General features: G+C 43.3%; 2 protein-coding genes across 3 annotated transcripts in view; one reads left to right on the forward strand and one right to left on the reverse strand.

The window, feature by feature from the left end:
- Vti1b (vesicle transport through interaction with t-SNAREs 1B) overlaps positions 1 to 13,310 on the forward strand; it is a 21,850-nt gene extending 8,540 nt beyond the window's left edge. Inside the window, exons 3-6 of one of the 2 annotated variants that reach the window (XM_005399067.2) lie at positions 2,553 to 2,744; positions 6,396 to 6,569; positions 8,560 to 8,621; positions 12,984 to 13,168. In XM_005399067.2, the coding sequence (XP_005399124.1) occupies positions 2,553 to 2,744; positions 6,396 to 6,569; positions 8,560 to 8,621; positions 12,984 to 13,080 (525 nt within the window). In that variant the 3' untranslated portion in view covers positions 13,081 to 13,168. Of the gene's footprint in view, positions 1 to 2,552; positions 2,745 to 6,395; positions 6,570 to 8,559; positions 8,622 to 12,983 lie in introns of both variants that reach the window. The other variant, XM_013521894.1, reaches the window with a different exon arrangement.
- Positions 13,268 to 26,085, reverse strand: part of Arg2 (arginase 2) — a 27,504-nt gene continuing 14,686 nt past the window's right edge. The window contains exons 3-8 of the mRNA XM_005399066.2: positions 21,920 to 22,097; positions 18,989 to 19,148; positions 17,978 to 18,072; positions 17,407 to 17,511; positions 16,124 to 16,260; positions 13,268 to 13,737 (exon numbers count right to left, since the gene is read on the reverse strand). Coding sequence (XP_005399123.1) covers positions 13,532 to 13,737; positions 16,124 to 16,260; positions 17,407 to 17,511; positions 17,978 to 18,072; positions 18,989 to 19,148; positions 21,920 to 22,097 — 881 coding nt within the window. The 3' untranslated portion in view covers positions 13,268 to 13,531. The remainder of the gene's footprint in view (positions 13,738 to 16,123; positions 16,261 to 17,406; positions 17,512 to 17,977; positions 18,073 to 18,988; positions 19,149 to 21,919; positions 22,098 to 26,085) is intronic.

The following is a 26,085-nucleotide window of genomic DNA, read 5'->3' on the forward strand; positions in this document are numbered from 1 at the left end:
TTTTTTTTTTTTTTTTTTTAAATAGGTTTGAGTCTATATTCTGCTCTTTTTGCAGGCTCTTTCTTGTAGTGTCTTTCTTCCCTTGCTATTTTTAAAGAAGTCTCTTTTTTTGTGATCATTAACCACAAGCCTGTCTTCTATATCTGAGATCCTGTCCTCACATTGGCTTACTCTGCTGTGGACACTTTCAGTGGAATTTTTATTCTCCTGGATATCTGCTTGGTTCTTGATCCATTCTGCCAGGCTGTGCCTTTGATTTCTGAATTGAGACCGTTAACATTAATGGCTATAACTGGTATGTATTGACTTATCCTTATCAATAACTTATCCATGTTGTTTTCCTGTTGTTGGCTCTCTCCTCCCTTTTTTCTCCTCCCTCTGTTTGCTTTGCCTGGTGGATTCCTTCTGTTGGGGCTTATAAAGTTGTAATCTTTGTTATCTCTTTCTAGAATGTCCTTCAAAACATTTGGGAGTGCTGGTTTGGTGGTCATGAATTTGTTCAGGTGTTCTTTGTCATGAAAGTATCTTATTTTTCCATCAGTTTTGAAATACAGTTTTGCAGGGTGCATCAATCTAAACTGAAGGTTTTCCTTCAGAACTTGAAATACTTCACTCCAAGCTCTCCTTGACTTGAGGGTTTGTGCTGAAAAGTTAGCTGTGACTCTGATGGGCTTTTCTCTACAGTTGATTTGCTTCTTTTCTCCTTGACTTGAGGATTCCATCTTGTTTGTTTTCTCATTTTCTTTTCTTTCTTTTTTTTTTTTTTTTGTTTAATTCCTGGGTTGATGCTTATAAATTGCCTGTGGTGAGTTGCTTTATTGCTAGTATTTAGAACCCTTAGAAAGTGACTACTTCTTCGAGGTGTCTTCCAGGTGTAGCTGATTCTTAGGTTTTGAGTCTGGTGCAGAATCCTACCTCTTTGATTTGTTGGGGATGAGAAGTTGCTGCCTGCTTGGCCCAGCTCTGGTTTTCTGAAACTGTGCCACAGTATTTTGTATGACCCTGAGTCACTGTCATTCTTGGAATATCAGGCAGAATAGCTCATTAGAACAGTTATGTCACTTTTGGCTAAAGTGGTACTATCAGCAATAACAGTAGTGTGAAACACAGCCTAGAAAATGACAAACTCAGATAACAATTAATTTGCCACCTTTAACCATATGAACTAGATTTGTGGTTATATAACAAAATGTAAAACAAACTGGAAAATTATATGCAGTATATAAGTCCTTAGTATGTCAGTTTCACCCTCAGCAGTTAAAATTTAAAAGGGGTTAGGAAGGAAATAGAGAAGAAGAGGAAGAGATTAGAAGTAAGGCTGGAGGACAAGGAGGGATCATTTGGGAAACTGGTGCTGAAGACTGGAGGGAAAGAGAGATGAAAGAACAGAACAACTACGACAAAGAGGCTAGAAACCACGTTTACACTCATGTAAAAAGATCAAAATGGAGAAAAAGGAAACAAAAAACACAACAATGAAAAACGAGAGAGAGAAAGAGAGAACTCCACTTCCAGGTTTGTCTCTGCTGTCACTAGTAGACAGCGTGTGGAGACAGAGTCCAGATGTGTGTTGATTTATCCCAGCAGGCCAGCAGTACCTTTATGGGGGGTAGTGGATAATCTCAGTGAGCCTGCACCTGCATTTCCCCTGAAGTTCAGGCTGTACTTTGAGACCAGACCCATTCAGCTTTCAGCAGTCAGCACACCTTTTTCTCTGGGCCTGTACCCAGCTGGGAGCCACTAGATGGAGCCAGCAGCCTGAGTTCTGAGCTCAGCTGGCCCCTCTGTAAGATGGCTCCCAGCCAACCCCTCTCCTGCGGGAGGACCTAGCCCTCAGCACTCACACCCAGCTAGTGCAGTCCTTCACAGCCACTGCTCCCCTCCACTGCTGCGTCTCTCCGTGGAGGCCTCTTGTGTTCAGCAGTCACCGTGTGTCTGCCGGTTCGATCCGCTCCTCTCGTGCAGTACGTCCCATCTCAGGGAGAAGGCAGCACTGGCCACCTCTTTCTTCTTCGTTGAAGTTTCTCTCTTCACTCCCTCCCTAGGCTTCAGTTCTAGCTTCAGATCCTTCCTGGGCCCAAGGGACCCACTTCCTTCCTTCTTGGTGCACCTCCTGCATTCAGTGTGCTTCTTGACAGCAGTGTTTGACCACAGCAGGCTACAAACTTGCAGTGTTAAAGTTGAGAATTTGAAGATTTTGAATCCTTAATTAATCTTGTGGTACAATCCTGAGATTTAAGTCATATATGAAGTGGAGAAGGTATCTGCTGTTGTTCTGATTTGTTACGGATATTAAATAATAGACTGTACATAAAAACATTCCACTAGCTGTAAGGAGCTTATATGAGTTTTTTTATTTACTCATCTGTATTTTTTGACGCCTGTTCTGTGCTTGCTAACACATGATGCCATGCGCTTGGTGTGAACATGGCAGTCACTCACAGAGTGTGAGCTGCTTGTTAGTTAGGGTTCCTGGTTTGATGAGTCCAGACCAGGTGTATCCCCAGGTGAGAGAGGGAGAAACAAGCCACATATTCTTTCTGCCTTTGCAGCTGGCAGAGATGGAGGAGGAGCTACGGTATGCACCCCTGTCTTTCCGTAACCCCATGATGTCTAAGCTGCGAAACTACCGGAAAGACCTCGCCAAACTACATCGGGAAGTAAGAACCATGCCTTTGACAGCTGCACCTGGGGGCCGAGGAGACATGAAGTATGGCACATATGCTGTGGAGAATGAGCATATGGTAAGTGCCCACCTTTTGTTTTTCCCTTAAGGGCCAGTAGTGCAAGAATTAAACATTTTACATTTAGTTCGCATCAGTGCACATTGGATTCTTGGGTTTTTTTCCTACCATTGTCGTCCTACCTGTATCCAGTTCCCCTTCTCACTCCTCACTCACCTGCTCTTTTTTTTTGTTTGTTTGTTTGTTTGTTTTTCTCCGGTACCAGGAACCGAACTCACGACCTTGCGCTTGCCAGGCAGGCGCTTTTTGCCGCTGAGCTAAATCCCCAGCCCCGCACCTGCTCTTTTTAATGCATGTCTTTTGTGTGAGATATATACACACACATACACCTATGCGTAGATAGAGAGTGCTTTGTATAGCAATACATGTTAGCTGTTCTTACCAGGACTCTATTCTAACCTGTTGATTTAATTTCTTCTTGAGCTTTTATTCTTTTTATTATTACTATTTTAAAGAGAATAATAAAAAAACCAACAACATGGACAAAAACGGGTTTCAAAACAGAATGATAGGAATTAACAGTGGTTGTTATATTACATATTGTTATCTTCAACAAAGTTGCTCAGATTATTCTTTCATATAAATTTTAGAATTAGTTTTTCAAGTATGCCCCTAAAAGTTTGGGTTTTCACTTTATCAGAGTATTACTACAAAATTAATCCAAGTTTTTCTTAACTTAATGTCAAGATGGCCTGGTAACTGATACAGGACAAATGCAGGTGATTCTTGAGGAATGGAGCCAGATTGACTCCCTAGCCTTCAAGATTCAGATTTACAAAATTTGGCTAATTAAAAACCCATATCCTGGAGCCATCTAGAAAGTTGGATAATTAAAGGAATAAAATAAAACATCATGCCTGGTGTGGTGATGCATACATTTTATACCATCTATCTGCTCAGGAGGCCGAGTCAGGAGGAATGACGCCAGCCTAGGCAACTTAGTGAGACCCTATCTCAAAAAATAAAAAGATGTGAGCCAAAATAGACCTCTTTATAAGTAAATGAATGGATGAATGAATGAATGGCTTAGGATATAGCTCACGTAGTAAGAGTACCACCAAAGAAATCCACAGATTAAATTTAATGTGCTGCATTAGGATTATATTCCAGAAACACAGTACAAAGTAAGAACTGCCTGACAAAGTCATATAGAAGAGAAACAGAAGGGGGCCCACCACCAAGGGTGACTGAACTTAGCAGGATGGCAGTAGTAGTAGTAAAACTTTGAACAAATCCTGTTCCACGATGCATCCTAATTGTAGATTAAGAGACACTCAGAATGGTACTTGCTTGACATTGCTGATGTCAAAACCCAAACGGACACAGGAGATTGTTACAGATCAGAATCTCACAAGTGATCACGAGTGAAGGGCGAGTGGAAAAAGGAGGACAGAGCTTGTTAGGTAGGAGTTATAAAAGTGACTTAACTGCTGGGCATGGTGGCGCATGCCTGTAATGCCCGCACTCAGGAGGCTGAGGCAGGGAATCACTGCGAGTTCGAAGCTAGCCAAGACTACATAGCGAGACCCTGTCTCAAAAAAGAAAAAAATGAAAAGACCAGAAAAGGAAGAGGAAAAAATTACTAGCTTCTTCCAATGCAGTGGTGTACACCTGTAATCCTAAACTGGTGAGAAAGCTGAGGCAAGAGGAAGAAGAGTTCAAGGCCAGCCTGAGCAACTAGACAAGATTTGAGATTCTATAAAAATAATGATTAGTTTCAATGTTTTTGTTTTTGTATTTCTTTGAGACAGGGTCCCTTGGCTGTCCAGGCTGACCCTGAACTCCTGGGCTCAAGCAGACATCCTGAGTGTGGAGCACAGGTCCACACCTTCTTGCCTAGCTCCTTGAGCCATAGCTCTAGGTGTTGTGTTCCACCTTCGGTAGAATTACCTACTGTTCCAGGTCTATCTGAGGTTGATTTACGTGATGCCATTGTCTTTTCCTGCTCTTTCTTTGGCCTAATCATTTGAAATTCTGTGCATATTTCATTTTAAAAAGTCTTCTATTGGCTTATTTCGAGCTAATACAGCTGGGTTTGTTTGCACCTCACTCACTGGTTTCCTCACCCACTGGTCTGTGTGCCATTTGTTATATGAAAATGCACCCTCTTACATCTTGTGGTGTCGAGGTCCTGCTGCCGTAGTCATTTGCTTCGCTATAAGCCTCTGAGGGCTGGGCCTCGTTTTGATTGCGTGCACTTGGACTAGCTTAGAACTTAGAGCCGTACCTACTTTTGTACCTGGTGGTTAACTCTGACCTGACAGAGGCTACTTTTCTCCTCCTTTTCTGTACTTACCGTTATGCGTAGACTAAAACTTCAGCAAAGATTTAGAAAATTAGGGCAGTTGGAGGAACTTATGGAAGCTCCAGTTACTGACTTCTCTGAGAGCAGATCAAGTGTGGGGGCTTCACAGTTGTGTGTGTTTGGCCGGAGGTGAATTTCTTTTGGGAGCATACCAGGAGTGTAGCCATGTGTTCTTTCCAGAATGTGAGTGTGTCTCAAGATTTCTAAATGATTCAGGCTTCAGCAGCAGTCAAGTGGGACTCTGCAGTGAGTTAGTCTATTTCTAGAGCTGCAGAGGTCAGCTGCTTTTCCTGTAGCACAGTTGTCTGCATTCTCAGGTAGCTCCTGCACCTCCCAACCTGATCTGCAGCTGCTAGTCCAAGAGGCAGGTGGACCAATTCAAATTCACCATAAACATGGGGGGAAGGGTGTGGTGGCACAGGCCTGTAATCCCAGTAATCTGGAGGCTAAGGCAGGAGGATCCTTGCAAGTTCAAAGCCAGCCAGGAATTCAAAGTAAGCTCAAGGCCTGCCTGAACTGCATAGTGAGACCCTGTCTCAAAACGACAAACAAACAAAAAACATGGGAAATGTTTGTTTTTAAAAATCTTCTCCCCTTGCCTCACTTAAGTATAACAGACACAAGTGGCAGATACTGGGATCCTATTGATGGGACTCCAGGTTCTGCTTCAGTCTGTGACCTTAAACAGGATCTTACAGTTCATTAGCATGTTTAGTTCTATCTTAAAAACTACACTTGGGCCAGAGATGTGGCTCAGCGGCACAGTGCCTGCCTCGCAAGCACAAGGTCCTGAGTTCGATTGCCAGTACCAAAAAAAAAAAACTACAGTTGGCCCTCTAGATCCACAGGTTTTGCATCTGCTCCATCAGCCAACTTTGGACTTGAAAGTCTTTAAAAAAGAAAAAACAAAAACCCACGCCTGTATTGAACATGTACAGACTTTGTTCTTGTCATTATTCCCTACCAATACAACTACCATTTACATAGCACTTGCATTGTATTAGGTTATATTATAAGTAAGCTGCATACTGATATGGTAGGGCTGGGGACGTAGCTTAGTAGTAGAGCATGTATGAAAGAGAACATGGAAAGAAACGCATAGGTTATGTGCAAATACTATACCATTTTATGGAAGGCAGTTGAGCATCCGTGAATATTGGTATCTGTGAGGGTCCTAGAACCAACCCCCTTCAGGTACCTGGAGACCACTGTAATGACAGTGTTGCTCACTGTGTCCTTTTTTAAACAAGGAGAGTCATAAGGAGCCACACTGGCACTGAACTCACAGTAGGCGAAGTCTGAGAAGTCTAACGAAGTTTAACATTTCCCTTCCATGCGCCTGTCAGAATCGGCTCCAGTCTCAGCGGGCACTGCTTCTGCAAGGCACTGAAAGCCTCAACCGGGCCACCCAGAGTATTGAACGGTCTCATCGGATCGCCACCGAGACTGACCAGATTGGCTCCGAAATCATAGAAGAGCTGGGGGAGCAGCGAGACCAGCTGGAACGCACCAAGGGCAGAGTAAGCCTGGGCGGCAGGGAAGGGACGAGAAATGGGGAAAGTAGGTGGGCTGCACCCACGGGCCACACTAAATAAGGCCGAAGCTACCTCAGTTCTGAATTCAGAGAAGTAACCGGTTCGTAGTTCTTAATGCTTTTCTCAATGTTTAGTTTGTTTGGTGGGAAGAAATCTCCCTAAAAATAGTGTCACCCCTAAGACTTAGATATTGCTGGAAAAAATTGATTTAAAGACTGAAAGAACCTGATTTTTGCATTTATAAGATTATAACCATCCATCCGTATTAATTCCTGTGTCCTTCCACTTTGGCAAGAGATGTGTCAAAAGACACAACAGGGAGGTGAGGAAAAAGGACAACAGTTCAAAGCCATCAACCTGAGATTTTTTTGTATCAGTGGAATATTGTTATGAAAACATGTACTATTAAGACCGTGTCACTTAGAACCAGGCTGTTGTCCACATGTCAAAAAGAATACTTCCAGCGCTGAGGGTGGGGTGCACATCTGAAATCCCAGCATGGGGAGGCTGAGGCAGTGGAGTCCCTGCTGTGATTATACCTGACCATGTGGTTTAGAGGCCTTTGGAACTGGTTTGAGAGAGGAGTTTGCAAAGGTTTGGAGATGGAGGCAAGAGAAGCCCTAGAGTTCTGTAAGTCAAGCCTGATCTGGTCAGAGCTCAGAAGAGCAGAATGCTGATAGAAACAGAGGATAAAGGTCAGGCTTAGTGACTTAGTGAAACTGTGTCTCTAAATTGTAAAAAAAAAAAAAATTGAAGATCTAGCTCAGACACCACATTTCAATCCCCAGTATAGCCAAAAAAAAAAGAAGTATCTAATAGTTTGTAGATATCTAAATCACAGTCACTCCTGGACTGTGATTCTTTACTGTTACCCAAAAGAACTGGGTCATTGTGAGAATACAGAGACCAATGGTTCTTTTGGGGGAGGTCTCTAGCATTTCACCAGGCTCTGAAAAATAGCTCAGTCCTTTCTATAAATGAGTTAATATCTATACGGATTTCCAAAAAAGTGCAGATTGTCAGTGGCATGTCCATTTATTGGATGCTGGGGATCGAACCCAAGGCCTAACATGTGCCAGCCGGGTGCCATACCACTGAGCCACTTGCCGGCTAGAACACTGTCTTCTTAGGAGCATGTTGCAAATCCAAACTGAAAAACATCCTGGGGGCCAGACGGAGATAGGAAAATACTAGCTCACTGTGAGGATTTGAGATTTTCATAGCTGCAATTTTTCATTCTTAAAATAGGTCAGAGTGATAGTCTTCCCATTTCAGTGAAAATTCACAAGTGCTAAATTCGTGGCCCACTGTGGAGAATGACACTTGTTTGCAAATTATACGACTTCAGATTTTTTAACACACCAGGTGGATAGGTTGAATTTCCAAGCCATAGAATGATCTGGAAGCCAAGTGATCAGTTTCTCATGGCTGTGCCGAACAGGAACATTCTGTTGAAATATCCTCCTAGATTAGTAATAAGCAATCAAAAGGGAAGGGTCCGTGCAGGCCGATCTGTCCTTTCAGAATTGACAGGCAGGTAATGCCACAGCAGATAACAACAGAAAAAAGTAACTAGATCCCCAAAATGGTAACCCACCAGTCTCCAAAAACAAACACCAACTCAGGAGGCTGTTCTGGGATTTGGATGATGAAATCAAATCTTAAGTTGCTTCATAATCACTGGCCCGGTAGATGAGAAACCTTCCTGTTCTGAGTAGCTAGTCCCAGCCAGAAGTCCACCCCTACACAGCCTTGGGAACTGGTAATTCCCAGGCCTCCTTGATGAGTACCAAAGTGTCTTTATCTTTTCTAGGTCCTTCTACTTATACTCAGAGGACATCATTTAAATTGGTTTGATTTCTTGGCATTTTTAATACATTCCTTATCTTAATACCCACTGTTTAAGGATATTCAAGTTCTATACAGTATGTAGTTCTGAAAGAAGGGAGAAATAACTGGTATTTTCTCTTCTCAGCTGGTAAACACAAGTGAAAACTTGAGCAAAAGTCGAAAGATTCTCCGTTCAATGTCCAGAAAGTAAGTTTTAAAAAGAGTTGCAAAATTAATTTCTCTTAATGTCTTTCAATCAAAAAACAGTGATTTACAAACTTCCCACTGAATCATCTCAGTAAGGGAAACCACATGGTCCTATACTGAGTTTCACCCAGCGGATAAGCAGAAATAAAGGAATATAGGTGTTTGCCAAGGAATATAGTTTTATATAGTGAAATATTCCAGGATAAAATCCTTTGTTAAAATTGTGTACTACTCTTGAAGCAGTGGGAAATTTGTCCACTGAAAAGACATTTAATCTCTCAGCTTGCATTCCTTAGAGAAGACACATGAAAATAATAGAACTTCATACTCCTTAAAATACTTTTAAAACTTAATTATAAAGCAGTTTCTACTACTACTGCTTAGTGCATGTTTTTGGCTCTGCTTGCCATAGTAGTCAGGCCATTTTCTGGAAGTCCTGTCTTGTAGCAAGAAGACTTTAATTAAAAAAAACAAAACACAAAACACAAAACAACCCTGAGGTAAGTGTTACCACTGAGGCTGAAATTGGGGTGGTGTTGGGCAGTGTGGATGACCTTCAGCACGTGTGGCCTGGCACGAGTCGAAACCACAACCTGTTCATGTGGCTAGCAGGGGGTAGTATTGCCAAAGAGGAGTTAATTCCTCATGGAGTATGGAGAAACCTAGAGTAATATGAGAACCAGAATTTGGTTCTTTCTATAAACAAAAGACAGGAAATTTTTACAGTAATACAATAACTAGAAAAGACTAAAATCTGTCCAAGTAGGGATGAAAAGGGCAGAATTATAGATCTTACAGAAATCTAGAAGATCATCAGTACCTATTTTGAGAACCTATATTCAAACAAGATGGAATATACAGAAGAAATGGACAGAATCTTGGATACATATGAACTACCAAAGCTGAATCAAGAAGATACAAAAATTGTAAATAAACCATTATCAGTCAGCAAAGTTGAAGATGTGATTTAAAACCTACCAACAAGCTGGACATGGTGGCACATGCCTGTAATCCCAGTACACGGGAGGCTGAGGCAGGAGGATCACTGCAAGTTTGTAGCCTGGGCTACAAAATGAGTTCAGGGCCAGCCTGAACTCATAGTGAAACTTTGTCTCAAAAAGACCAAAAAAAAAGAAAAAAAGAAAAACCTAACAAAGAAAAGCCCAGGCCCTGATGGATTCACAGTTGAATTCTACAAGAAAGGGAAACAGTACTCGCAAATTCTTTCTTGGAAACGAGCATTACCCTGCATCTAAAACCAGAGAAGGACCCAACTAAAAAAGGAGAACTATAGGCCAGTATCCCTAATGAACATAGACATAAAAATCCTCAATGAGATACTAGCAAACAGAATGCAGTAAATCATCAAGAAGATTATACACCATTACCAAGTAGAGTTCATCCCAGGGATGCAGGGGTAACATATGTAAATCAATAAATGTAATAAATATAAATGTAATACACCATATTAACAGAGCCAAGGACAAAAACCATATGAGCATTTCTGCAAACCCAGAAAAAGCATATGACAAAGTAACATTCATGATGAAAACCCTACAGAAAATTGGAATAGATGGTCTTTTTCTCAGTCTCATAAAAGCCAACTATGACAGACCAACAGCCAACATTATACTAAATGGATAAAAATTTAAGTCTCTACTCAAAATCAGGAACAAGACAAGGATGTCTACTGTCACGACTCTTACTCAACATAGTTCTGGAAACATTAGCTATGTAGTGTTTTGGGTTTTTTTGGGGGGGTACTGGGAATTGAACTCAGGACCTTGTGCTCACCAGGCAGGTGCTTGTGTCACTAAGCTATATCCTCTGCTGGAAACATTAGCTACAGCAGTTAGATAAGAGAAAGAAAAGGAATAATGAAAGGAAAGGAAGAAGTTATCATTATTTATGGATGATATGATACTCTACATTAGAAGACTCCAAAAGACTTCTAGATTTAATAACCAAATTCAGTAGCATAGCTAGATACAAAATCAACACTCAAAAATCAATAGCATTCCTGTACACAAATAACAGACTCACTAAGAGAAATTAGGGAAACAACGCCTTTCACAATAGCATCCAAAAAAATGAAATACCTAGGAATCAATAACAAAGAATGTAAAGACCTCTACATTGAAAACTACAGTACTCTGAAAAAGATCAAAGAGGGTATCAGAAAATGGAAAGGTATGCCTTATTCTTGGGTAGGAAGAACCAACATAGTGAAAATAGCCATACTCCCAAAATTGTTATGCAGACATAATGCAATCCCAATCAAAATACCAACAGCATATCTCACAGAATTAGAGAAAATAATACTAAAATACATTTGGAACTAGAAGAGATCTAGAATATGAAAAGCGATTCTGGGCAACAAAGGCAAGGCAGGGACATCACAATTCTGGAAATTATACTACAAAGCTACTGTGATAAAAACAGCATGGTACTATGGGCAAAAAACAGACCCCAGGATCAGTAGAATAGATTAGAAGATGCAGACACAACTCCAAACATATTCAGCCACATTATCTTTGACAAAGGAGCCAAGCACCTTCACTGGAAGAAAGATAGCATCTATAATAAATGGTGCTGGAAAAATTGGCTTTCCACATGCCCAAGATTAGACTTAGATCCATATCTTTCACGATGCACTAAACTAAAATTGAAATGGATCAAAGATCTAAATATTAATATGGAAACACTAAGTCTGCTGGAAGAGAGAATAGGTAGAATTATTGAAGACATTGGTGTAGGCAGACTTCATGAACAAAATTCCAGTCACACAGGAAATATTACAAAGACTCAACAACTGGGATCTCATCTTTCTTTTGCACAGCAAAAGAAACCACCAACAGAGTGAAGAAACAATTCACAGTGTGAGAAAAACTTTTTGCCAGCTGTTCCTTAAAGGAACGGAATTCCTCTAGAATACATAAAGAACTCAAAAAAAATCAGACCTCCCACATTGGAAGACCCAATCCAAAAATGGGCGTCTGAAGTAAACACTTCTCAGATGGAGTAAAAATGGCAAATAAATACATGAGAAAATGTTCAGTATCATTGGTCATTTGAGAAGTGCAAATTAAAACAATGCTGAGATTCCATCTCACTCCAGAAAGAACATTAAGAGATCAACCAATAACAAATCCTGGTGGAACTGTGGGGAAAAAGGAACCCTTCTTCACTGTTGGTGGAAGTGGAGACGGGTGTAACCACTGTGGAAATCAGTGTGGAGACTCAGAAAACTAAAACTAGAGGTTCCACTTGATCCAGGTATTCCCCTTCTTACCACAGCAGTGTAAGAACACCGATGTTCATAGCAGCACAGTTTGGAATAGCTGTATCTTAGAAAAAGCCCAACTGCCCATCAACCAATGGATGGATAAAGACGTGGCTTTTTTTATGCAGTGAAGTACTACTCTGCCATAGAGAAGTACAAGCTTCAGACACTTCTAGCTAAATGGCTGCATGTTGAGGCCATAATCTTAAGTGAAATAAATCGAGCACATATTTAAGTACTGCATTATTTCTCTGGTGTGAGAAACTGAAAATGTAAATAAGGACCAAAATGTATAATAGATATTGGGAAATGGGAAGAAAATGTTCAAATGAGAAGGGGAACTTTCAACAAAAGGGAAAGAAGGGACAAGAAAAAATTTAAAATGAAAGCAAAGCTTTTGTAAATGAGCAGAAGAAGGGTTGGAGGGAGGGGAGGGAATAGGAAACAAAGAAATAAGATATGTACAGGTACAGATTTCCCTGTGACGAATGTTACCATTGGATATATCTAAAATGTACTGACAAAATAAACCTAGTACAGACAGCTGGGTAGGCGAGCAGAGCAAAGAAAACTACTAGGGAGAAATTTCAAGAGGCTGAAAGGCGGCAATACCCAGGCTTCCAGTTACTCATCCTAAAAGCAGGACCCAGCTGTGAGCTGGACTTGGACACAAGCCTGTCCCAGCCTCCTCTCCCAACCTGCATCACAGCTGTGGTGTGTAACTGATGCGGCTGTACATTGCAGATAGGATAACTGTATTTCTGCTGTTTCAGATAACGATGTAGAGACATTTTACAGCCAAGAAACCATTTTTATGCTTTGTACCTGTTCCCCATTTCTATGAAGTAGACAGTGTTGTCTCTTAAGTGACAACTCACCTTACGAGTTGTCAGTTACCAGCCAAAGAACTTAAGAGCACCTTTTAGTGGCTGTGATTGTGACCCCCCCCCCCCAAAAAAAGTCAGTCTGCCTCACACTCTGACCCATGGCTGACCCCCGGGCAAATCCCAAAGTATTCAGGACAGCAAGAAAGACAGTTACGTAAACCACTGCCCACTACTTTTTTCTTCTCTGTGCAGAGTGACAACCAACAAGCTGCTGCTCTCCATCGTCATCTTACTGGAGCTCATCATCCTGGGAGGCCTGGTTTACTACAAGTTCTTTCGCAAGCACTGAACTTCCTACAGGAAGGGCGTTGTGGGCCAGGCCTTGACCCCGTGGAGGAGTGGTGGTGGGCAGGCTGTGCGGTGAGCATGCTGCTGTGGGCTGACCGTTCAAGGATGCACTGCATAGCCAGACCGTGGGAAGAGGGGGTCCAGACAGAAAACCACGTAAATGTGAAGGAACAGTGACAAGAGCAGTATGATATACCAAGGTAATAAATGTTTATGATCTCTTCAAATTTACATAATACTACATTAATACCTTGTGAACTGCAAAAAACCAAATGCATTTACAGTGGTACTGTTGGTCACCAAAAGAGAGAGGGGAGACTTTACAGTTGTGAGAATGCACAGATGTTCTCATTAAGGCAGTATTGACCCAGATAGCCATTTATATCTGTCCCCTCAAAATGCCTCACAGCTCTGGAATGCCCACTGTGAGACGCTCCAGCGTGCAGTATTTCCTAAATCCGCACACGTTCTTTGTTTTCTGATTCATCTGGTGAACTGGGAGTAGGAAGTTGGTCGTAGATGATGTGCCCGCCTTCCCTTGTCTGACCAAAACTTGAAGCAATCACATCCACCGCAAGGCTGGCTGTCGCCTTTGCTTCTTCCTCCGAAGTGGCCAAGTGAGGATTGACCTCAACCAGATCCAGTGCGGACAGCAACCCTGTAGGAACAAGGCAGACAGAACTTCGGCAAAGTCCCTAGCTGCTGCTCTGAGGGAGTTACCCTGCCTGGACAAAGAGAACACGCCCGGGCAAAAAGGGCATTTTCTACTATAAAACTTGGTCAGGAAGCTCCTCGTGCCCCATCCTCCTGGCCACGAATTTAAAACACTGATACATATACCAGAGAAGGACTGAAAGAAACTTAAAGTAATGAAATCATCCCTGCTCAACTAACGTAACAGACAAAGCTGTTAGGCTTTGTGACAGTATTACCTGTTTTTATTTCTTTTTTTTTTTTTTACAATGCTGGGGAAGGAGCTAAGGGCCCCACCTTTATCTCCTAAAGTACATACCACCTGCCCTGAAATGTAGTTGTCACTGCAGACTTTATTCCTGCCCCTTCCTGCGTGAGTGCTGAGAGCAGGTTCCATGTCTGATGCAGTTTTTCACCTCCCAGCACACTGGCCCTGCATCTTGTATATGGTCAAGGGGACTCAGCCATATCTTCACTGTTTAATTTGGACTCCAGCTGCCTTCTGTAAGGGTTTGAGAACTTCTGCCCCAGGTCCTTTGACCCACAGTGAACGAGGGAAAGGAACAAACCTCTCAGGTCTGCCCTCTATCCTCATCACCTCATACATGGTCTACATGTCTAGAGAATTTAGCTTTTTAATTGGTTATTCTCAGTGAAGTTACTCTACCTCCTCAAGAGCCGCCTGAGCAAAGTAATTTTCAAGAATACAGTACTGGAGAACATTAAGGTGGCTGTCAAGTCCAGAATCCTGATATTACATGATTGTAAGTGATATATTTAATGCTGCGGTATCTGTTCGGTGTCTTACTTCTCAGCAGTGCGTGGCTGAGTGTGCTGTGAAGCACTGCAGTGGCCAGTTGCGTTGCCATAGCGTTTCTGCCTTCTATTGCACATGTTCTGTATCCTGATAAATTATGTCTCTGAATTCCACTGGCTTAACCTGTACCTTTTTTTAAAAATTTTTCTTTATTTTTTGGTGCCGGGAGTCAAACTCACGACCTCATGTCTGCCAGGCAGGCGCTGTGTTGCTGTGTTCCCGGCCCCTTAACCTGTAACTCAGTATACCCCAAGTAGTGATCCAGAGGGTTTGTATTATTAAAAATACACAGTACCTATATGTCCAGATTATGGCCATCCTTCAAGTTTAAGCAGACTGCTGTATTTGCAGTTGGCAGTGTCATACAGTCTTTTAGGGGTTGTTTTTTGGTGTTTGTTTTTGAGACAGGGTCCCACTGTGTAGTCCAGGCTGTCAGCAGTCCTCCTGCCTCAGCTACTGTCCGAGTGCTGCAATTATAGGCATGCACTGCTGTAGCCAACTACCTTTAGGAATCAAATAATATTGCAGCAGGGGAAGGAGGCACAAGGCATGACCACTGCCACATCTGAGTGCTGCACGTTATTCGCTGCTTCTCAGCTGGGAAGCAAAGGGCAGGATTGAACTCCCAGCTTCTCGCCGCTGACCACGCACCTTGGCAGCATCTGAGTTGGCAGGTCTGGGAATGAGATGCTTGCTACTGGAGGCCTTAAGAGGCAGTACTGGCGTAAGGTCCTAGGAAGCTCCAAAGTTGTTTTCTTTGGTACCGAGAATCGAACTCAGGACCTTGCCCTTGCCAGGCAGGCGCTTATGCCACTGAGCTATATCCCCAACCCAGCTCCAAAGTTTACTGCAGTTTTAGAATGGTTACTGAAACAGTACCATGTGGCAGCTTAATTTTGGAAGGAACGGTCATTTAAAGTGACCTTAAAACCAGAAGCTTTCTGACAGATGGGCACTGTAAACAACCGAGTATGAGCTTTGAGATAGTAAGCACTAGTAGCCACTCTCCATAGTCCAGCCTGCGCTGTCAGCCAGTCATCCCACTGTTTCTCCTTATTACAGCACCTATCAAACAAGCTCCGAGACAAAACATCCTAGATAAAATGGACCAAGGTACTGTCCAACGTGCAATAATCTTCAAGAGATCAGGTTTATCTCCAAACTCCCAACTCCCAACAAACCAACAGCCTCTACTGTTAGAGCAAAAACTGTGGCCACTTGGCTTTGCCTTCTTCATGTGCCTTTGGATGGCTCATGTGCAAGGAGCTGCATCAGGTTGGCAGTCCGTGCTTAAATGTTTCATGTGGACACGTTTTCTTATTCATGATTACCAGCATGTATCCTGGGATAATCCAGATCCAGATATGCCTTTAAGTGACTATTTCCCTTATTGTTTGGCCATATGCTTTTTAGGTATTAAAGCTTAAGCAAAACAGTCTGCAATAATATGGAATAGAAAACATCGCCCGTAGGCAAGGGTCAGCAGCATAGTTAGATGCGGAATTAACAGGCTGCAGCCCTGGTTGCTCCATACCTGTATTGTGTATTTCTTCAGCAATATACACGCCTTCTCGATAGGTCAGTCCCCCTACCACAGGGGTTCCTGTGGCTGGGGCCAGCGTAGGGTCAAAAGCATCAATGTCAAAACTCAGGTGGATTGGTCTTTGTCTTCTGGAAAGAGGACGAGAGAATATATTTTTGATAGTGCTTGTAGACTCCCTCCTGTGATTGCAACTCCCTGATTTTGTTCCTGTTGATCCTGGTACAGTGGTACCTCAGTTCACAAACTAATTCTGGTTGCGACCAGAGTAATGGAAAGAATTCAGCTCGTGAACCAAGGTACCATTGTATTTTGTTAATACAGCAGATTCCCAGGTTTTCTATTCCTGGGAGTTACTGAGACTAACATATTAGTTTCCTGCACACTACTTCATGATATTGCCACGTGTTCCACATGCCTCACAGGAGTAATTCTAGTTCACGTTTTGGGGCTTAGCCTGGGCACTAGATCCTCTCACAGCAGTAACTGTCAGAATAATGAACACTTCATTTCCACAGGAGACTGGGCTCTGATACACGGAATTTAGGTTAGCCTGATCAGAGTTACAGTTCTGGTTATACCGAGTGTAACAGCAGCTGGACTTAATTCTAATTTTGTCTGCAAACCTAACTCGCAATTCCAACTTGAATGTGAGTGTCCAATGGCTGAAACTAATGCCCAACACCTTATGCCAAAGAACGATTTCTTAACAGCTTAGGAACTGACGTCAGTTACCCAGTAGTCTTGACACTGGGAAAATGCTCTTTTCCGCCCCCCCCGCTTTCAGACAAGGTTTCATGAAGTTGTCCAGGCCGGTCTCAGACTTGTGATCCTCCAGCCCTAGTACCTGGGACTACAATTGTGTGCCGCTCCACTCGGCAGGAAAATGCTCTTTAAATTAGCATTTGCTTAACATTCATCTGCTCTCTTCCTGTACTGCCAGGATTTAGTGACTGTAACACTCAGATGATGCCATAGTGAGGCTGAAAAGAAGGGGCCACTGGAGCATGGAGGTGGATGGGAGTTCATCGGAGACACAGGATCTGGGCAGTGACTTCAAGGAAATCGCCCCGCACCTGAGAAAGAATATGCTTGTATCTCATACTACCCTTTCGTGAAATACTTGAAATTTTTTTTTTTTCTCTCCTGATGCCGGGAATCGAACTCACAACCTTGTGAGTTTTGTCTCTGTTATAAAAGTAAAGTTCCTGGGCTCAAGAGACTTGAGCTGCCCTGTCCACAAGGCCTAGAGGTAGACATACATTTCAGCTACTTACTTGCCAATCAGCAGATCAAATGTCTGTTCCATGACCTTCTGGATACCAAGTCGATCAATGTCCCTCATGGAAAAATACTGAATATCATAGTTCTTTAAAATAAAGCTGGTGAGACAGAAAGGAATTCTTAGTTTAAAAAACACTTTTAAGACTGGTGCGGTCACCGAGGGTGGCGGCGCACACCTGTAATCCCAGGTCTTGGGCATCTTGGGCATCTGAGGCAGGAAAGTCACAAGTCCTCCCTGCTCAACTTAGCAAGACCCTGTCTCAAAAAGTTTTTTAAAAGGGACGGAAATACAGTTCAGTGCAAAGCCTCCAGTACTGTAAAAAATATGATGAAATATAAAGAAAAACTGCAGATGTGTATTTAAGGGAGTTTCCCCTTTATATTGACCACAACAGATTAAGTGGAGCATCATCTTGCAAGAATGCAGGTGGGCTGGTGGCACGGCTCGGTGGTGGAGCACCGGCCCGGCATATGCGAGGCCCCGGATTTGAGCCCCAGCACCACAAAAAAAGAAGCTTAAGTGGTCAGCGCAGGCCCAGCGCTTAAGCCTAATCACCAACTTACTGTTCCGGAGGGTCCACGTCTCTTAGGCCAATATACACGATGTTTGGGGAAGAGATACAAGGTTTGATCCAGGAAAAGCCTGGGAGTGGTGGTATCTGTGAAGAGAAAAGAACAGGATTAATCAAGCATTCTTCCATCATCAGCGTGCCCCTCTGAGGGTGTACAATCGCTTTCTCCCGTCCTTGGGATATGTTTAAAGCAGCACAAAACATACTTGGTCTCCAAGTAGAAATATTTCAGGGCAGCTGAAAAACAGTATAGCTTCTCAATGAGAATGAAAACTGTCTTCTAAGGTAGTCCTGGCTTTTCACTTATTACCTAATACCAGGGATGTGCTGATCAGCCCTTCTCCATCCCTTTGCACATCACTGCGCTGTTTACACACTGGCTGTTACTCTTTTGTTTTTGTTTTCGTACTGGAAATCGAACTCAGGACCTTGCGCTTGCCAGGCAGGCGCTGTGCCGCTGAGCTATATCCCCCGCCCTACACGCTGGTTTTTAAGTTGCCGTCTTAAGTTATCAATGGCCAGATGAATTCTGCCTAGTGAAGATCTTTGTACTGTGCTGGCTTCACTGGGTTCCTCGCTGAGGGGAGGAATATAGTCTAGTCTATGCCTGATACGGACTCTGATGGCTTATGAACAGTTCAGGAAGACATCGCCCAGAGGTGACCAAGGTTTGACCCACATTCTAGATCAGTGTACCCGAGGGTGTGGCCTGGGAGCCTCTAACCGAGAAGCCCTCGGCTGTGGGATACCCATCACTACCTTTACTACTCACTCGCATTTTACTCTTACCAGATTATGAGCCCCTCCCCACAACACCCAGGATCGTGTCCTAGGCGTTTTTATATCCCAGCATCTGGCAGACTGCCTGGTCCGTTACAGTATTTAATAAATGAAGGAGTGGTAAGCCACACTCAACACATCCTTCCACTCAGTCTCAGTGAACTAGACCCCAGAAGCCCCAGGATCCTATGGGACAATTACCTTACCCTTGTGGCCCACTGACCTTGTCCTGTAGTTCTCTGAGGAGAAATGCAACTGGCTGTCCATGGAGATTTCCTGATACAGTGGTGAGGGGTGTATTGATGTCAGCATGGGCATCAACCCAAATGACACAAAGGTCTGGGCAGTGCCGGGCGTGACCACTAATAGAACCGATTGCCAGGCTGTGAAGAACAAATATAATAATCTTCAAGGCCCTCTACTTGGTAAACATCTCCAGTCACAAATACCCTCAGCCAACACCACTTATACTCTGTCCTCAGGGCAAAGTCAGGGCCTGAACTGAAGCTGGGTCAGGGTAAGACCAGAGTCCCTGGGTTGTACTTCCCAAAGATTCACTTAGAGTGGGTTAGACAGGAGAAGTATAAAGCTGTAAAGATTCAGTGCCAGCCGGGCGTGGTGGCACACGCCTGTAATCCCAGCACGTGGGAGGCTGAGGCAGGAGGATCATGGCGAGTTCAAGGCCAGCCTGGGCTATGAAGTGAGCTCAAGGCCAGCCTGAACTGCACAGTAATACCGTCTCAAAAAGACCAAAAAAAAAAACTCAGTGCAGACAACCTGCTATCCTTGCATTGAGAGCTATTTCTGCCCCCCAAATCCATATAATTGTGATGCTTTAGCAGCCCTGGCCCAGAAAAGGACCTCAAAGATCTTTTCAATGAATGAAATCTAGTTAAATGATGTGAGCTGTGTGAAACACCTCACAAAAAAGGTTGCTTAATACTTTCTAAGGGAGACCTAGGAAATACAATGCTAACATCCAGAGAATCAGTTATAAGGAGAAAAATTAGCAGGACTGTGGGTGTAGCTCAGCAGGAGAGCATGTTCAAGTCCTGGTTTAACCAGCATCACCAGAAAAAAAAAAAAAATTACCAAGCTTTACAGCTTTTTAGAAAGCTTGTATGTGATGCTTCCTAACCTGAAAAGTCAAAGTTGTTAAACATTAAATTGGCAAGCCCAATTGAAGATCTCATACACCACTGAATAAAATAAAGGATATTAGCGTGAATGTTTGTTACATACATTTGCAAAGCATTCACATATTTTGAAGTGTTTCTCTATTTTGCTTTTCCTTGTCCTTGGATTCTGTTTGTCAGCCACCTGCCCTATCTCAGCTGCTGGAATACAGCTAATGAGATTGTGGTTGGAAAGCTGCCAAGCTTCCCAGCACCAAGGGATTTACCATGGGAAGTGCAGTTTAAGCATCTTAGGAACTAAGGACAGCCACCCTCAGTCAGTGCAGACGGCCTTATAAGGCTCCTCGCCCCACCAGGTGCATCTGTGGGATAGTACAGTCCAGTGCTAATGGCAAGCCGACTTAGGATACAGGAGTTCTAGTGCAAGAAGGGTTTTGTGACTGAAGCAAACGCATCTAATTTCTCTCTTGTTTCCCTCTCTATAGAAAGGGTTAATCATACTTGGCGTGTTTAAGTTAGTACAGCATAAGTTGTACTCTATAAATAAAAGGAGTGATCTGAAAATGCCTCATCATTTAAAATGCCCATCAGCTGTTCTGCATATACACCCTCCCTTGCTCCCTAGAATCTACAGAGAGCCTAGGTTTTGGTGTTGAGTAGGAAATAGCTAAGCAGTAAGATAGCTGCAGTATAGATAGCCACAGGCAGAGGAAAAACCAGACTGTGCTATTCACATTGGTCAGTCCCCAGACAGAACTGACCAGAAGAAAGAATAAACTTCCAGAGTCGGCGCTGAGCCAGGAGGCAGGACTCCTGCCTGGGTTTATTTAAGTGAATGCCTCGGTCATTGCAGTAGGAAACTTGGGTATGACCACTTTCATATCCCACCTGGGTTTTCATTCCTAACGTGGAATCTGCCTGCCTCTTCTGGGGCTGGGGTGAAGAGTTCAGTGGTAGAACAGTTGCCTGGCAGGGCAGAGGTGCTGAGTCTAATCCCCAGCACCTCTCCAGATTTAACTCATAGTGATCTGAAAAGCTGTCTGAGCACCTCCAGGGAAACGGACAGATGGGTCTAAAAAGAGAAATTAATTGCCTTAGGAGTTACACAGCTTGCATCCTGCTGTAGCTCTGCTACAGGCCTTGGGTAACTTCTCTAGCCTCGGTGCTTCCAGAAGAAAATCAGATAAAACCACATCTACCTCATGGCATCCTTAGAAGTAACTGAAAATGTGTATGAAGTGTTCTTACCCCTGGTACGTCAGTTGCTTCTTGCTACCAGAAACCTTTATAACCTAGCTCATATCACACTCTTGTGAAATCGGACTACTCTAGCCCAGACTGACCTCCAATCTCGTCTCAGAAATTCTAGGGAATTCAGTATTTATAAATTTTCACTCCACGTGGCTGTAAAATGGTGTCCACTGGAACATTTAATTTCATCTAGTCCTAACAGATCACAAGTTTTCTTTAATTTCATCTAGTCCTAACAGATCACAAGTTTCCTATGTTTGCTAACACTGCTGAAAAAAATCTTTATACGGTTTTCAGTAAGGTACATGCTGATTTGCTAAGAGACAAAAAATAGTCACCTAGGGTCCATAATGTGGAGATAAAAAAACACACTGACTTGGTGGGGGGCAAGGTGTCTCTCACAAATCTGTTAGTAGGAGTGCTAACCAAAAACTGCCTACGTTCGGCTCGATGATGGATTCTACCAATTCTCCAAAATAGCCAAATGAAAAATAATTTCTCAAGAAGAGTTTCCAAGAGTTAAGCCTGAATCACCATCTAAAAACCTTTCTGCGTCTGCCTCTAGCTTTGCTGTGTTTGCTCTTACAATATAGTGCATTGTACCAAGCGAATCATACAGTGCCTTTAGCAGCTCATGATCTTACACATTAAAATGCTGCAACATACATCATACCCTAAAAATTCTGCAGAGTATTTTTTTCCAGGTAAGGAAACCAAGTGAAATGCCCCAAGTACCATGTCACGCAGCCCCCCGGCTCCTGGCTTACCTGTGGTCTCCTCCCACGGTGACACAGCTGTAGCCGTCTGACACCGCGCCACTAACCACCTCGGTCAGTTCCTGGTTGGCGAGGCCCACTGAGCGCGGATTGACTACCAGATTGTTGAAGGGCTCATCTTTGAGAACTGGAGTGAAGCTCAAATCTCCAAAGTCTTTTAGGCGGTAGCCTGCGAACAGGTGAGGGAATGACAAGGTGAACTGCACGTGCTGTTCTCTCACTGGCCTGGGCCACACGAATAATAACTTGTGAAAACATTACATTCATTTTGTCAGTAAAACTAGAAGTGTCACATGAAGCTGGATGCAATAGCACATACCTGCAATCCCAGCTACTGCAGAGGCTGAGGCAGGAGATCACAAGTTCAAGGCCAGCCTTGGCACAGTATCTCAAAATAAAATTTAAAAAGAGCTAGGGATGCAGCTCACTGGTAGAATACTCTAGGTTTCATCCCTGGTACTACAAAAAAGTCACATGACCAGCAAGATTACCTCGGTCCTCCCAGCAACCCTGAGGTAGTGCTATTACGAACACCATTTTGCAGAAGCAGCTGGGATGTTAATTAACCTAGCAATCACAGAAATTGGTAGCAATTAGACCTCACATATCCCAGAATTATGAAGTGGAAGTAAAATACCAAGATTAATCAATAGGATTGAAAAAAAATTAAGTACTGTCAATGTAGGACAAAAGTATATTAGAAATTCCCCTTTTTTTAATAAAATACAAAGTCAGAGGAAATAAAGCACACAGAGAGAAACATTTAACATTTATTATTTAAAAGGTCCCAAGCATTGTCTCTAAGCGCAGAACACAAATTCTCATTTAAAACAATCCTATTACGCAACTAAAATACAAGGATGCTGATTGCATAAGTGAGGAAACAAGCAAGGAGAAGTAACCTTGAGAGGCCACACAGCTGCCGGGTGTCAGCATCAGGAGCTGTATCTCATCTGGTCCCAGCGTTTCTGTTCGCTACTACAGTTTATCTCCCAAAGAATCCCTCCTCCTCCCAGCACTACTGTAGTCAAGAACTACAAAGGTCTTCTGACAACTTGAATATTTTCCCACCTACTTTAAGGGTGAGGCTAACTGTCAGAAAGCAATCTAAACTCTCAGAGCGGAATGTTCATCATAGATTGTACCCTTGGGGCCCTGCTTCTCAAGCTGGTGTCCAGGTAGTGGGTAGTGGTGGGGGAACTGTCACAGGACTGGCACAAAACACACCTTTTTACCTTGTTAAAGACAGATTAAGACCAGCATGAATTTAAATTGTATGGTTTTGAGCTTTTTTCTTAAACCCAGATTCAATCCAAAGCCAAAGTTTTGAGGAATGTAAAGAGCTGAGAAGCACTTACCTAGAACTGAAATCCATAAGGCCACCCAGAGGATCACCATGGAAAGGTGTATTGGAAGCAAAACAGATAACCTTATGCCAGTGGTGGCAAACCCGTGGCACGCATGCTGTCGCCAGCTAGTTGAATCACTGAACACTCTAAAAGGTTCGCCATCATTGCTTTATAATCCTACTCTCAAAGGTTGGATGCATGTGCAACTAGAATTCTGTATGTATCTTTTGGTTACTGCACTTTAAAAAATAATCATAAAAGGCCCCAAATCAGGGAAGATCCAGACAACTAAGAAGAAAGGGAAGAGGGGATGCAGGTAGAAGAATATGACAAAGGCCAAAGACATGGGGAACCAAGAAAAGGAATAACCAAATAAAAATCTATGAAAATCTTATTTTGGGGTGCTGGGATTTGAACCCAGGGGCTCATGCTAGGCAAATGTGCTACTACTAAGCTACATCCTTCAGCCTCTAGGTCTCTTTTCTTTTTTTTTTTTTGGTCTTTTTGAGACAGGGGCTTGCTATGCAGTTCAGGCTGGCCTTGAGTCACTTTGTAGCCCAGGCTGACCTCTGAACTCGAAACGATCCTCCTGCCTCAGCCTCCCGAGTGCTGGAATTACAGGCATGTGCCACCACACCCACCCAGCCTCTAGGTCTTTTAAAAAGAAGGTCAGAAGAGGTTACCAAACCTCAGAGTATGGGGAGGACACTTTAGGCTTAAGAGAAATGCTTTTAATAATTTTTGAGTCAATTGAAGCTCTTCCCTCTGTTGGAAACACATCCTGAACTGGACAGATTGTGAGCAGCAGTGCCTGTTCTAGGGTGTTTCTGCTTCCGTGTTTTAGCAACCTCCTTAAACCACATCAAGGGGGCTGGGGATTTGGTTCAGTGGCACAGTGCCTGCCTGGCAAGCAGGAGGTCATGAGTTCGATTCCCAGTACCAGAAAAAAAAAAACAAAAAAAAAAAACCTCACATCAAGCATTAGGTTCTTCCTAGATGTAAGACACTAGAGCAGATGTGTCAGGCCCTCAGGCCACAAGTGGCCTTGAACAGCTAGTAATGCAGCTCCAGAGGATCTTAAACTTTCTACATTACTATATTATTTTAGCAGTATTTCTCATAACTTGATTGCATGGTGCTTGAACACGGACTGCGTACTCGACAGTGGAACGTTGGCAGGGTACCTGCCTCCTGCACCCGTCACAGGCTAAGAGAAACCCATGAGTGGATGTTACATGCACCTGTGCAGGCTGGCAAGCCAAACACAGCAATTCCAGTAATAGTATTCTAACCCGCCCACACGTGTGCCTGTGAAAACAGGCATTTATTGTGATCAAGCAGAAATGGAAGTTTTCTTATTTAATGATCAGACTTGGGCCTCGTGTGCTATTTCATAAGTTAAAAAGTTTTAGAGTTTGTTACTTCAGTATAATACCTATATCATGTATTTTATATGTGTTGCAAGACAATCCCTCTTCGCTCACTGAGGCCCGGGGCAAGCCAACAGGTTGGACACCCATGCACTACAAGTGCCTGGTATTTTGTAATATTAGGTGGAGGATGGTAAAGGCGTTATAAGCTAATGAATGATCATGTTAATATTAACCATCCGTATAAAACTTCTTGCCAAGCACTTTCGCTCATTAAACTTCTTGCCGGGTACTTTTAACTTATTAACAGTCACGTGACCAATAAATACAGAGGAATTAAAGTTCCAGTGGATAAGTGACAGAACTTGGAGAACATTCAAGTCCAATCACGGAAGCCAGGACGTGAACTCAGATAAGTGTAACAGAAACCAGCGCTCTGCTCACTTGTATCTGCTAATCACAAAAGAGCTGCTGCACAAGCCTTAGAAAGAACTTGGAAGTCTTAGCAGCGGTACACTCCAGGCTCACAGCAGTGCTGCCCAAGGAAGAGACAGTTGTGTAAAGAATTCGGTGGTGGAACGTGTGACTCTGCAGTGAGGTCATTTACCAGATGCACAGCCTGGGCAATAGAGGCTCTTGATTCCCGCACTACCCAGACTCCTTCTCACCCGACAGCCCTCTGGTTACTCACTTGGCGAAATGCATCGCATGCTGGCAGGACCACCACTCAGTCATGCATGGACACTGGGTTTCCCCAGCATGCTCAGCATGCATCTCGATTTGAAAGGCTGCTGAGCTGTGGCTACAGCAAGGCTGTGTTTCTGCATCTAGAAAGCTCAAAGCCAAACCCTGAAGGGATTAAGATCTTGAGAGCCCCCACTTGAAGGGCCTATAACTCCCAATCCTGCCCTGCTCTTTGCAGATTTCAGAGCCAGGTAAAGACTAGGGACAGTCAGTGCTAAGCAGAGGAAGCACACTGAAGACTGGGGCAGTCAAGCAAGGCCCCCTACAAGTAAAATCCGTTACCAGCGCCCTCCTGGCTATGTCTTTTCCCCCTCTCCCTTTATTGGTCATGGAAATTCTCTGTCAAAATGAATAAGGAAGTGATTAATGGTAGAGTGCGCCATTGTACTCCTCAGACCCGATCAGCGTATCCTTGCATCCTTTACACAAAAACATAATACATACTGTTCTTGCTGGGCGTGGTGGCACATGCCTGTAATCCCAGCACTCGGCAGGCTGAGGCAGGAGGATCGTTGCAAGTTCCAGACCAGCCTGGGCTACAAAGTGAGCTCAAGGCCAGCCTGAACTGCATAGCGAGACCCTGTCTCAAAAAAAGAGCAAACAAAAACAAAAACTAATACTCTTTTAAATAAGATTATTAGGAGGCTAGGGATACAGCTCAGTACTACCTAGCATGTGTGAGCCCCTGGGTTTA

Source organism: Chinchilla lanigera, unplaced genomic scaffold, assembly GCF_000276665.1.
Source record: "Chinchilla lanigera isolate Chin_1 unplaced genomic scaffold, ChiLan1.0 scaffold00065, whole genome shotgun sequence".
NCBI lineage: Eukaryota > Metazoa > Chordata > Mammalia > Rodentia > Chinchillidae > Chinchilla > Chinchilla lanigera.